The 13,225-nt window shown below is 45.1% G+C and overlaps 1 protein-coding gene across 1 annotated transcript in view; it reads left to right on the top strand.

Annotated features, from left to right (window-relative positions):
- Window positions 1-13,225, top strand: part of LOC130277500 (mucin-5AC-like) — a 255,045-nt gene that overhangs the window by 164,268 nt on the left and 77,552 nt on the right. The window contains exon 28 of the mRNA XM_056528176.1: window positions 11,653-11,696. Coding sequence (XP_056384151.1) covers window positions 11,653-11,696 — 44 coding nt within the window. The remainder of the gene's footprint in view (window positions 1-11,652; window positions 11,697-13,225) is intronic.

Here is a 13,225-nt window from a genome sequence, read left to right as displayed (position 1 = left end):
GACCCCACACACCGGCAGCTGCAACTATAGGGTACAACTCGAACAATGCTGATGACCTGCTAAAACCTGGAGACAGGGATACTTCTGTTGGCCAAGCACTAGCCAACCAATGGTTTTCCCAAATAGCTGCAAAACCCACTGAGGAGGAGGCATCAGAGAAAACTAGAGGAGAGGCATTGTCGATACCAGGGGTGAAAAAGGATACCCCATTCCAGTCAGCCAAGAACGTATGCCACATGGCGAAATCAGCAAGCGCGTGTTTGTCAAACATGACTACATCATTTTGGCCAGGTACAGAATTCATAGCGTCTAACAACCTGGACACAAAACTCCTACCCTGTGGAATTACACGCATGGCAAAGTTCAGCATGCCGAGAATGGATTGGAGTTGTACCTTAGTCACCCTGGGTGAATTGGCAAGAACATGCATGGTCTGTCTAATATGTGAGAGCTTGTCAAACGGTAATCTGGCTTCCACGGCCTGTGTGTCCAGAATAATACCTAAAAAGGTCAGTGACTTGCAAGGGCCCTCAATTTTTTTATCTGACACCGGAACCGCCAGTTGCTGAAATACTGCTAACAAAAAGTCGTCCAAGTAGTGGATAACATGGGAACAGTCGAACCTGTTTTCCAAGAGCCAGTGTAGGGCCTGTGCAAATTTATCAAACAACCAAGGACTGCTTCTAGCGCCAAAAGTTAATTTCACAGCAAAATAATACTTGTTACGCCACCTAATACCGTGCCACTTCCATAACTGAGGCAAAATGGGCAGGAGCTTAAAGGCATCAGATATGTCGATCTTGGACAGCCACGTGTTACCGCCCATGCTCAGGATGACCGCTATTGCCTCATCTATGGAAGCATATTTCAAGGAAAATTTTCCTGCGGGGATAAGAGAATTTAAGCTAGGTGTGTGTGCAGAGTAAAGGGCGGACAAATCATAAATTAAACGTAGTTTATTGCTGAATTTCCCAGCCACCAACCCTAGTGGACTTACTCTCCAAACGTCAAAGGGGGGCTCATCAAACGGACCAATGACAAAACCCTTGTCTACTTCTGCTTGTAACAGGGTATCTACAACCATAGGGTCCCTTAGAGCAGAACGTAAATTGTCACACTCATACGTAGCAGAGGGTAAAGTAACAAAACCTGTATGGAAACCTGACCGGAAACCATTAAGCAAAAATTGAACAAAACTCTTATCTGGGTGATCAGCGAGAAAATATTCTAAACAGAAGACATCTATCACAGCTAGTCATGCTTTCGACTTTTGTGAACAACTGGACTTAGGATGGGCTCTGAAACAGACTGCGCAAACATGTAAAAGTCTACACTGGTTATAATTGCAAGAGCCGAAATTGTAATTATTGCAGATTTGCGAGATATTTAATGGGTCTACCTAGTTTGTCAATCAAGCCGGCCTGTTTCTGATTCCTAGGCTGAAATGTGGGTGAGGACGTACCGGGAGTCACTTCAGCTGGGGAATTAACGGTATTACACCACTCGGTGGTATGGGTGATGGATTGACACCGAGAGCAAACTGGGGCTTTAAGACCTGCAAAAGGATTGCAAAAATTTCGGTGTCAACCAACGCCCAATTGACTGTGTAGTTATACTGTACTAGAGCAGCCGCAGCCTTAGCTGAAAATGATTTATGATAATCATAAAACGTGGACCCACCATATTTATGAGCTAATTCTGTGACTTTGTACAGATACATATCAAGCTCTTCGCGTCTCTCTGGCCTGACTGAGCACAAGACGTCATGATAAATGGCGAACGCCATACTGAATTCAGCTAGTGTAAGCTTGTGACTTAACCTAACGTCCTTAGCTTTCAGGATCACTGACACCTCACCACAAGCAATAGTCTTGTTCTCGGAAACATCGTGAGATGCAATAAGCAAGGAAGCGAGGTTAACGTCCTAACCATCGAGAATGTCCTTCTTCAGATTAGCCGGAATGAAATGAGCTGGTGCGATATTAGGCACGAGCATGTTAAGTCCAACCGGTAACACTGAAACCTGCGGAGTAGCAGGAACCTGAGGGGGAACGGACGTCTGCGGAACGGCAGGAACCGAACCAACTACTGGGGCAGAAGCGGGAACTTCTGAATTCTTGCACTCCAAAGAGTCAACTCTAGAACACAGCGAGTTAATTAAAGTATGCAACTGCAGGATGGACGTATTAAGTGTCTGCATGAACACTTCTCCGCTGCTAGTGCCTGCTTGATCACAAAGTCCTGACTGCTCCGAGACCAATAAACGATAAAGTTCCGCCTTGCGGGCAGTGGCCGGGAAAGAGATGCCTTTGCGGACGAGTTCAGCCGTCAGCTTGGGAATAGTCCAGTTGCGAAGTGAGGGGACGCTACCCAGATCCGACGTTCTAGCGACGTTGTCCAGAACAGAGGCTGCATCTTCAATGTCTGAAGCGTAAGACATTTCTGAAAATTAGACACATAACAATCAAACCCTGACACCAGAAGGCAGCAGCCCACCACAGTGAAATTCACCTATCAGCGCAAGACCAACTTGGAACCAAAGCCACGGATGCCACACAACAGTAGTGAAGGAACTAAGTCTAAAACGTAATTAGACTAGAAAGTGAAGGGTGATGTGTAGTGACGAAAAGATGCAAATTGCGTGCTACGTGAGAGTCACTCGTGACAAACGAAGCCCTGGCCCAGAGACGTAGTGGGTAGGGGGTAAAGGCATACCCAAGGACGTGATGGGTAACAACTAAAACATGAATACCTGTGCTTCTCAGAGTTCCAAACAGACTGTGCCTAAAAGAAAAAAGCAATAAGAACCGCGATCCTACTTAAGACAGCGCCTGGAGGAACAGTTTACCAACCTTGATTACTGAGCGACGTAGGTCAACCTTGACACGAACAGAGCGCTGGACCAACGTAGAGGCTAAAGCGAGAAGAGACCACCAGAGTGAATACTGTGGGCTCAAAGGAAAGCCGTACAAAGAGAACGTCTATCACAACTCACCAACAGTGTAGACTGCACATACCTGTATGAGGATGGATATGCTAACACGACGTAGATGACGGCAGACATCAAGCCACTAGAACGAGCGTGGACAACTGCTGGATAAAACACACAGGCATATAACTAAACACCAGCTAACATGGACCCACACGAAGACCCAAGGACGAGTTGAGTCAGTGGGAAGGAAATGCACCGAGCCCCAAAGGCGAGATGGGGAGAACAGACCAAGCTGCACGTTAACTAATACCTTTATTTATTAACCACCCTTTTTTTTTTTTTTTCATACCTTCAAAGCGACCGAGCCAGGGACAAGGGAGTAACGGACTCACGAAAAGACGAACTTCGAGCCTAGACAGATACACAACCAATGCTGAATGAAAAGATGACGCTCTAATGTAGAAGGTAGACTTCTGATAAATATACTGAAACAGAAAACATGCGTAAACTCACAGCTTGACCTAGACAAAATTGTAAGGGACAACTGCATGTAGGCAACCACGAGTAACAAGGATACTTGTGACTGGGGTACTGAACACGACGACGATTAGGAACACAGCGAGGAAAGCGAAAAATAGACTAGTGAGGAAAGTGGCAGGAGCAACAAGACAAGTACTAGGTACACAGAGGGCGCCTAATTAGACAGCGAATAAGGGCTAGAGAGGGGAGAAGCTAAATAAATGTATAGAAACAAGACAAGGTAAACAAACCACATGACTAAATAAGAGCCGGCGTGGACCGTCACCCAACAGAGCATACCGGGAGACCATGACAGAGATTTTTATTTTTTTTTGCCAGCAGACATAACAAACATACTTAACCAGTTAACAGCGAATATCATTGCAGTACAGATACGGCCCACGTGCAATGCACCTTGGTGACAAGGCTACTAGCCGACTTAGCAGAAGAACGAATATGGTAACTACTATGACTAGCAATAAACGCCATAAGGAGACCAGACCATAACAATGAAGTAAAGCAGCAAAGGAAAACCAACAATGTGAGACCGAGTTATAATATCATACCAGCAGTGGAGTAGTAGTAGTGAATCAGCAACGTATGAAGTGGGAACGTAACCTGGGAAGCTAAGCACACGGTGATTTATTAGTGAGAACTAACCGTGAACTAAGAAAAGCAGCAGGGAAATGAAACCACGATATACAATTAAACTGTATAGACCAATGAAACTAGACGTCCACTATTCCACACCCCTCTATTTTTTTTTTTTTTAACAGAAACCCCTCCCCCCCCCCACAGGGAACCAAACATCATTAACAACACCTACTCTTTACTCTCCCCTTTTTTTTTTTTTACCAAACTACAGGCACAGACTAACAATGCTGTAAAGAGAAAGTAGCATACTAACAACCGCAGGATGACTCATGAGCTATAACTAAACGATTAAAAAGTTAGTAGCAAGCAGCAAGAGAAAAATACATGAAATGGGAAATAGCATGGGATTTGAGAAGCGACTGGGAATAAATAGTATGAATGGTAGAATATACAGGAACGAGGCAGAGTTAATTTATAAAGGCGAAACACAAACATGTGGTAGCGACTAGCATTAGCAATAACGAGCACTGTTATCACAACATGACTGAGAAAACCTACTGAGGCTAGAAGGAACAAGCAGCGTAAAACAACAGAGACGGGAGGTAACTGCGGAACCCCATAAAAGACCTGAGCTCCAAAGACACCTCCAACTGAACCCCCACCCCCCACCCCCCCGACGTGCAGAGCCGAGCAGCCGGAAGCGTGCGACATCTGACATCAGCCCGACGTGGCCACTAAACAATAAACAATGCAGGCATGCGACAGGCAGGGTACCCGGCACCCGACAAACAGCAAATACATGCCCCTGGAGTGCAGAGCTATGCAGCCGGAAGCGAGTGCACATAACAGCACGGGGGGTCACCACGGAGCCCAGCGAAACCTGAATACCAAAGGTGACCCTCCGCCGACACCCCCTAACCCAGCACCTTTTACTAACCTGCGACAAAGCTTCGACAGGGGAACTTCCTCTGGCGTCTGACGTCACGGACCCAAACAACGCGAGAGCCGTGGCGTACTGACCGAGGGGAGCCGCGGCTTTTAAGAGTGAGTACCGCCCTTCCCACAAACACAGGTTAAATGAGTAAATCAATTAACCTTCGCACATATAAAAAAGATAAAAAAATATAAAAAATAAAAAAATAAAAAAAAAATATATATATATTTTTTTTTTTATTATTATTATTTTTTTTTAGGTGTGCTTGCTACGTTTCTGTTTCTGTTCGAGTTATAGTCGGGTAATGATAACTTTTATGTTTATATTTTGACAAGCCAAGTTGTGCTATTTTATTTATTTATTTTTCTTATGTTCATTTTCGGTAAGCGTGTGAGTGTTTTATTAGATATTTTGGGCATATTTTAATATCTTTGTATTTTAGTATCTTAGTAAAAGCTGGGCTGGCCGGTTAGGCAGGGTTTTGTTTATGAGGTTTTGTTTTTGGTTCTAGAGTATTGTTTATTAATGTTATAGCTGGTTAAGCTTGCTTTGTGTTTTGTATTTGATAAGTTTTGTAGTTTTCTAATAAAAAGAGTGTCAGCAGAGAGCACTGTGGGCAAACAGAAAAGAACTATACAACTTCCTCTGTAGTATAATACAGCTGATAAGTACTGGAAGGATTAAGATTTTTCAATAGAAGTCATTTCAAATCTCTTTATCTTTTTGGCACCAGTTGATTTAAAAAAAAAATTCCACTGGAGTACCCCTTTAACCCCTTATTTACCCATGACATACACTTATGTCATGGGTCAGGTGAAGAAGTATGGCATGGACTTGGGAGTTGAGCCTGCTCTATACCCAGTAAGTGCTGGCTCCTATCTGCAGCTGGCACCATTAAAAACTACATCATGGGACAAAACAAGAGCCTTTTTTTTAATAAACAAAACAAAAAGTATAGCAATTTTAAGGCTGGGTTTACACTACAATTTGTAACTACGGTTCCCGTTTACGGCTGGGAGGAGGTGGGGCGGGGCTTAATCGCGGCGCCCCTGCACTCAGCAGTATACAGGAACCGTATTTAATGCATGTCTATGAGCCGACCGGAGTGAACCGCAGCCTCCCATCGGCTGCTTTTTCGGCCGTATGCGGTTTCCCGACCGCAGGCAAAAACGTGGTCGACCGCATTTTTGCCTACGGTCGGGAAACCGCATACGGCCGTAAAAGCAGCCAACCGGAGGCTGCGGTTCACTCCGGTCGGCTCATAGACATGCATTAAATATGCTTCCCGAATACGGCTGAGTGCGGGCGCCGCGATTAAGCCCCGCCCCCTCCTCCCAGCCGTATACGGGAACCGTAGTTACAAATCGTAGTGTGAACCCAGCCTAACTCTGTCAGTGAAAAACATTTTATGAGATTTCGGATAGAAAAACAGACATGGTGCACATCTACAATCTTTTATAATGATCTGATTGCTTCTCAGCATAATATCAAAAACTAACAGGTTGTTAGTATACATTTTTGATCAAAAAGTACAAGCCCACTCGCCACGTCAAGGCCACCTATTTAGAGTGGGTCCCTAACGTCCCTAGCATAAAATGGCGCAGCACCGGGCGGCGACCACCACCGCTGCGACACCAATGCCCACAGGGGGGAACGACCCACCGGCAGAGCAGCCCCAATGCCACTCAAACCAGTCTATGGGCCGCACTCCCCGCAGACACGGCACCACGGCAGAAACGGACGCCGCACAGCACCACACCAGTGTGAACAAGGTGTAATCGCTCACTTACCATGCTCTCCCAGTCAGACTGGGAGACTGCTAGGAAAGAAATGGCCCATGTGTAGCTAACTACTACTTATATAGGGTTGGGCTGAGGGGGTGGGGAAGAGTGCAGCACATGTTAAAACAAAAAAAAGGAGGGGATAGAAATCAATTTTATGGATCTAATGTCAGGTTCACAAAGTAGGAAAACGGGTGAAAATTGTACACGTTGATTTTTATCCATAATTGGAGAAAAAAGTGCCAACATTTTTAGGCTTATTTTTTATCCATTACGAATGTAAATGAACATGTTAATGTAAGTAATCATAGGTTCACTTTAATCCATTTTGCTGCAAGTGGTATCTTTGGTAGCTTGGACAATTTGTAAGGTTTTCTTACAGCTGGAGAAATCTCCTGGAAAAAGTGTTTTCTCCCAGGAATCCACATGATCCATGTTGGATGACTGGTGATGCAGAGGCTCTTGACATCATGGTCACATCCCGCTCGTGACGTCATGGTCATACCCCCTCAATTCAAGTCTATGGGAGGGGGCATGACGGCCGCCCATAGACTTGCATTGATGGGGCGTGGCCATGACGTCCCATCCGGGGCTCTATCATGCCCCCTCCCATAGACTTGCATTGACAGGGAGAGGTCATGATATCATGAGTGGGGCACTATCACTCCCCCTCATATAGACTTGCATTGACAGGGTGTGGCTATGACGTCCTAAGCGGGGCGTTATCACGCCCCCTCCCATAGACTTGCATTGACAGGGTGTGGTCATGACATCACGAGCGGGGCGCTATCATGCCCCCTCCCATAGACTTGCATTGACAGTGCAAGGCCATGACGTGATGAGCGGGGCGCGGCCGTGACATGACGAGCCTCCAGTGTTGAACCTGACACTCTAAATGAACACCGGGTGCAGCACAGAGATCGCATGGGTCTCAAGTGGCAGGACCCCTGCGATCATACGGATAAGATGTCTAGGGGCGGAGTATCCCTTTAACTGAAAAAAAAGGATCATAACCACACTGTTTTAAAAAAATCCTTGTCTAAAATCCAAAAGTTAAATTTAGATGCACATTTTCTTGACCAACTCATTTGACATTTTCCTCATAAAAAATTCTTCAAAATACCTTCTGTGTAAACATACACTAAAATGTCTGGAGCTTGACAAGTCCAAAGCTTTTGCAGATTCAAACGTTAGACCAGGTTGGTAAGGAAATTCATTATTTCATTTTTTTTCTCCCTAGAGCGGTTACATGGAAAATTTCTCAAAAAGTAGATTTTACAGTCAGGTTCTGCTGAAAAAATCTTATAATGTATGCATCACCAGTGGGAGCTTCATTAATCAAAAAGAAAAGCATTCCTTTTTACAGCAATCATTTGTAGTAGGCCGGGCAAAAATTTATATAGACAGGCATTCCATACTTCAGTCTTAAACTGAAATTCATTGGAGTAAAATGTGCCATGGTCCTTAATAAATTTGGTGCATCTTGGACTGTTGGAAACCTGGTGCATCTGCTCTCCCCAGGTTAACCCTGCCCACTTTAGGTTACATATTTTGGTACTAATTTGAAGATCTGCTACGAATGTTAAAATACCAGTGCAAAGGTATTCATCAATTGCCCCGTATGTATAAAAGATTTTAAATAGGCACCGTCCGATACAAAAACTTTTTATATGTTATACATCTTGGCAAAACATTAACTTTTCTAATATACAGTACTTCATAAGAAAATGTTATTTCTTTTTTAGGCCTCGTTCACACTACGGAATCGGAGATTCCGCCTGGCGGCCGCCGCCGGGTGTGCTTTGGCGCTAGGGCCGCGGGGCACTGAGCCGTCACCATTGATGGCTATGCAGTGCTCGCGGAATCCGCACAAAGAATGAACATGTTCTTTCTTTGCGCAGAACAATTTCAGCAGCGGAATTGTCCGCCGCGGAAATTCCGCAGTGTGAACAGGTATCGCAGAGACCCATTCACACTAATGTTATTTTCACACTGCGGAATCCGTGAAAATTCCGTAGTGATAACATACCCTTATAAAAATCATGGTTTTGTCCAAGCTGAAGCACAGGCATGGAAAAAGTCCAGTAAGTGAAGGTGGGCTAGCACTTTTCTGTGTCTGATAGGACAGGAGAGAGTACATAGGAGTACATTCACACAGGAGAGAGCACAGAGGAGTCCTATCAGACAGGAGAGAGCACAGAGGAGTCCTATCAGACAGGAGAGAGCACAGAGGAGTCCTATCAGACAGTAAAAGAGCACAGAGGAGTGCTATCAGACAGGAGAGAGCACAGAGGAGTGCTATCAGACAGGAAAGAACACAGAGGAATACTATCAGACAGGAGAGAGCACAAAGGAGTGCTATCAGACAGGAGACAGCACAGAGGAGTCCTATCAGACAGGATAGAGCACAAAGGAGTCCTATCAGACATGAGAGAGCACAGAGGAGTGCTATCAGACAGGAGAGAGCACAGAGGAGTACTATCAGACAGGAGAGATCACAGAGGAGTACTATCAGACAGGAGAGAGCACAGAGGAGTGCTATCAGACAGGAGAGAGCATAGAGGAGTGCTTTCAGACAGGAGAGAGCACAGAGACATACTATCATACCGGAGAGAGCAGAGAGGAGTAATATAAGACAGGAGAGAGCACAGAGGAGTGCTATCAGACAGGAAAGAGCACAGAGTAGTGCTATCAGACAGGAGAGAGCACAGAGGAGTCCTATCAGACAGGAGAGAGCACAGAGGAGTGCTATCAGACAGGAGAGAGCACAGAGGAGTGCTATCAGACAAGAGAGAGCACAGAGGAGTCCTATCAGACAGGAGAGAGCACAGAGGAGTCCTATCAGACAGGAGAGAGCACAGAGGAATACTATCAGACAGGAGAGAGCACAGAGACATACTATCATACAGGAGAGAGCAGATAGGAGTAATATAAGACAGGAGAGAGCACAGAGGAGTGCTATCAGACAGGAGAGAGCACAGAGTAGTGCTATCAGACAGGAGAGAGCACAGAGGAGTCCTATCAGACAGGAGAGAGCACAGAGGAGTGCTATCAGACAGGAGAGAGCACAGAGGAGTGCTATCAGACAGGAGAGAGCACAGAGGAGTCCTATCAGACAGGAGAGAGCACAGAGGAGTCCTATCAGACAGGAGAGAGCACAGAGGAATACTATCAGACAGGAGAGAGCACAGAGGAGTGCTATCAGACAGGAGAGAGCACAGAGTAGTGCTATCAGACAGGAGAGAGCACAGAGGAGTCCTATCAGACAGCAGAGAGTGCAGAGGAGTGCCATCAGACAGGAGAGAGCACAGAGGAGTGCTATCAGACAGGAGAGAGCACAGAGGAGTCCTATCAGACAGGAGAGAGCACAGAGGAATACTATCAGACAGGAGAGAGCACAGAGGAGTCCTATCAGACAGGAGAGAGCACAGAGGAGTCCTATCAGACAGGAGAGAGCACAGAGAAGTGTTATCAGACAGGAGAGAGCACAGAGGAGTGCTAGCAGACAGGTGAAAGCACAGAGGAGTGCTGGCTCACCCTCACTTACTGGACACTGTCCATGCCTGTTCTTCAGCTTGGACAAAGCCATGATTTTATAAGCCATGATTTCTATAAAAAAATAAAAAGGAAACACATTTTTCTTATGAAGTATATTAGAAAGGTTAAAAGAGTTATCCAGGAATAGAAAAACAGAGCTAATTTATTTCAAAAGCCACTCCAGGTGTGGTGTGGTTCTGCAGCTCAGTGGTTCTGCAACTCATTGAAGTGAATGAAGTCAAATTATAATACCACACACAACCTGGACAGAAGTGGAGCTGTTTTTGAAAGAATTTAGCTCTGTTTTTCTAATCCTGGATAACCCCTTTAATGTTTTGTCAAGATGTACAACATATAAAAGTCTTTGTATCTGACCGTGCCCATTTAAGTGTACGCAGACTCTTAGCAAACTTCTGACATGTCATAGTGCCTGAAGTTTTGGTTGGTGGGGGTTTAGGTGCTGAGACCCCCACCAACTGCTAGAATGAAGGTGTAGAAGCAATTGGAGGAGCTCTGTGCCCCTTCCTTTATGCTCTCACTTAATCTGTACATCGTGCACTCAGCTATTCAAAGAGAGCTGAGCTGAAAGGAAGGAGTGCCGTGCAGTGCTTAGCCAAGCATTTAACTTCTTCATTTTAGCGATCATTGACCTGTCAGACATTTTTATTTATTTATTTTTCAATCTAGGTACACTTTATGTAGATTGACTCTCAGACACTAGACAAACCCCGTGGGTATATTCGTACATGGCAAATTTATTGCCAAAATTTTATTAACTTAAAATTAGTTCTATTTATTTAAATGGGGTTGTTCATGCAACATGTATCTGTAAGGCTAGGTTCACATATATCAGGCATCCGGCATAGTTTCTCTCCGACGTGCACCAGAGGGAAACTGATGCTAGAACTGATCCCATTATTTTCAATGGGACAGTTCACAATCATCCAGTGTCTCAATTTTGACGCCGGATGGTTGGACACGCCGGAGGGCACTGGAAAGAGGAAAGCAACAAGGGACTCCGGATGCCATACAACTGATGACAACTTGTCATCAGTTGTGGCATCAGTTGCGTAGAAACCTAGGCTTAGTTCACCTATGCCGGACATATGTGAACCCAGCCTAAAAGCCCCTTTCAGATAAATGGAACAGATTTTAAAAAAATCTGCAACAAATCTGCCCGTGTTAACTTGCCATGAGAGACATCTAGCCAGATACAAACTTATTTTTTTTTCGAGCTACCTATTTTATCTGTACTAATATGCAGGTAAGCAGCACTAATAATTACATAAACATATTATATGTACCTTGTATGCTTTTTATGAATATCACAAGTATTCTTGTATTTTTATTTTCAGTGTTTGTGCTGAAGATGAGATCAAATGTCATGATGATAATAAAGGTATGTATAACTGTTTAAAGAAAATTTCTTAGTAGTTTCATGCTGCTCTATGCCAGATTATCTGGAAAAAACAGGAAACAGCGCTCCGTGGTGTAATAAAAGAGGATAATAAAATGTTTACAAAGGCATGTAAGCTGCTCACCTGGTAAAGTTGTGTAAGCACATACACAACAATGGTGAGCAGATAGTATAAGGTGTACGCAGCCCTCTGGCCCAAGGATATGTATAGGAGTAAGCAGCTTCAAAGGAGAAGCCGGCTCAGTGTGGCGGTGGACACAGACCAAACAGGTAGGTGAGAGACAAGGTGTTTATTTACCCAGAATGCAACGCGTTTCACTGCTTAAGCAGCTTCATCAGGCATAGGTGAGAACAACAGAGCAGTGCATTTTATCATAAAATAATAATAAAAAAATATATGGGTATATTAATAATAAACAAATGCATGGCATTGTACAGTAACTACATGAGAGACTTACCTGAACTATGGTAAAGGGAGGTTATTTTTGTCTTTGAGCTAAACCGGCAATGCAGCTTTTCTTAAAGTGTACCTATCTTTATCAAAAACTTTTATATAATGTAGAAAATAACATTATATGTATATTTGTTATATACATTGGTTAGAAAATGTGTATATTTTTTGTCCCTGCAGCTATTGCCTATGTGTCTCTGTGAGGAGACCAAATACAGGAAGTGTGGATGGACAAGCAGGGCTCTGTACACTGAGGACAAGCAGGGCTCTGTACACTGAGGACAAGCAGGGCTCTGTACACTGAGGACAAGCAGGGATCTGTGCACTGAGGAAAAGGAGGGCTCTGTACACTGAGGACAAGCAGGGCTCTGTGCACTGAGGACAAGCAGGGATCTGTACACTGAGGACAAGCAGGGCTCTCTACACTGAGGACAAGCATGGCTCTGTGCACTGAGGACAAGCAGGGCTCTGTACACTGAGGACAAGCAGGGCTCTGTACACTGAGGACAAGCAGGGCTCTGTACACTGAGGACAAGCAGGGCTCTGTACACTGAGGACAAGCAGGGCTCTGTGCACTGAGGACAAGCAGGGCTCTGTGCAGAGAGAGGACAAGCAGGGCTCTGTACACTGAGGACAAGCAGGGCTCTGTGCACTGAGGGCAAGCAGGGCTTTGTACACTGAGGACAAGCAGGGCTCTATGCAGTGAGGACAAGCAGGGCTCTGTGCACTGAGAACAAGCAGGGCTCTGTACACGAGGACAAGCGGGGGTTTTGCACAGTGAGGGCAAGCAGGGCTCTGTACACTGAGGACAAGTAGGGCTCTGTGCACTGAGGACAAGCAGGGCTTTGTAAACTGAGGACAAGCAGGGATCTGTGCACTGAGGACAAGCAGGGCTCTGTGCACTGAGGGCAAGCAGGGCTTTGTACACTGAGGACAAGCAGGGATCTGTACATTGAGGACAAGCAGGACTCTGTACACTGAGGACAAGCAGGGCTCTGTACACCGAGGACAAGCAGGGCTCTGTGCAGTGAGGACAAGCAGGGCTCTGTGCACTGAGGAC

This window comes from Hyla sarda, chromosome 6 (assembly GCF_029499605.1).
Source record: "Hyla sarda isolate aHylSar1 chromosome 6, aHylSar1.hap1, whole genome shotgun sequence".
NCBI lineage: Eukaryota > Metazoa > Chordata > Amphibia > Anura > Hylidae > Hyla > Hyla sarda.
This window is presented reverse-complemented; position numbering and strand designations above follow the sequence as displayed.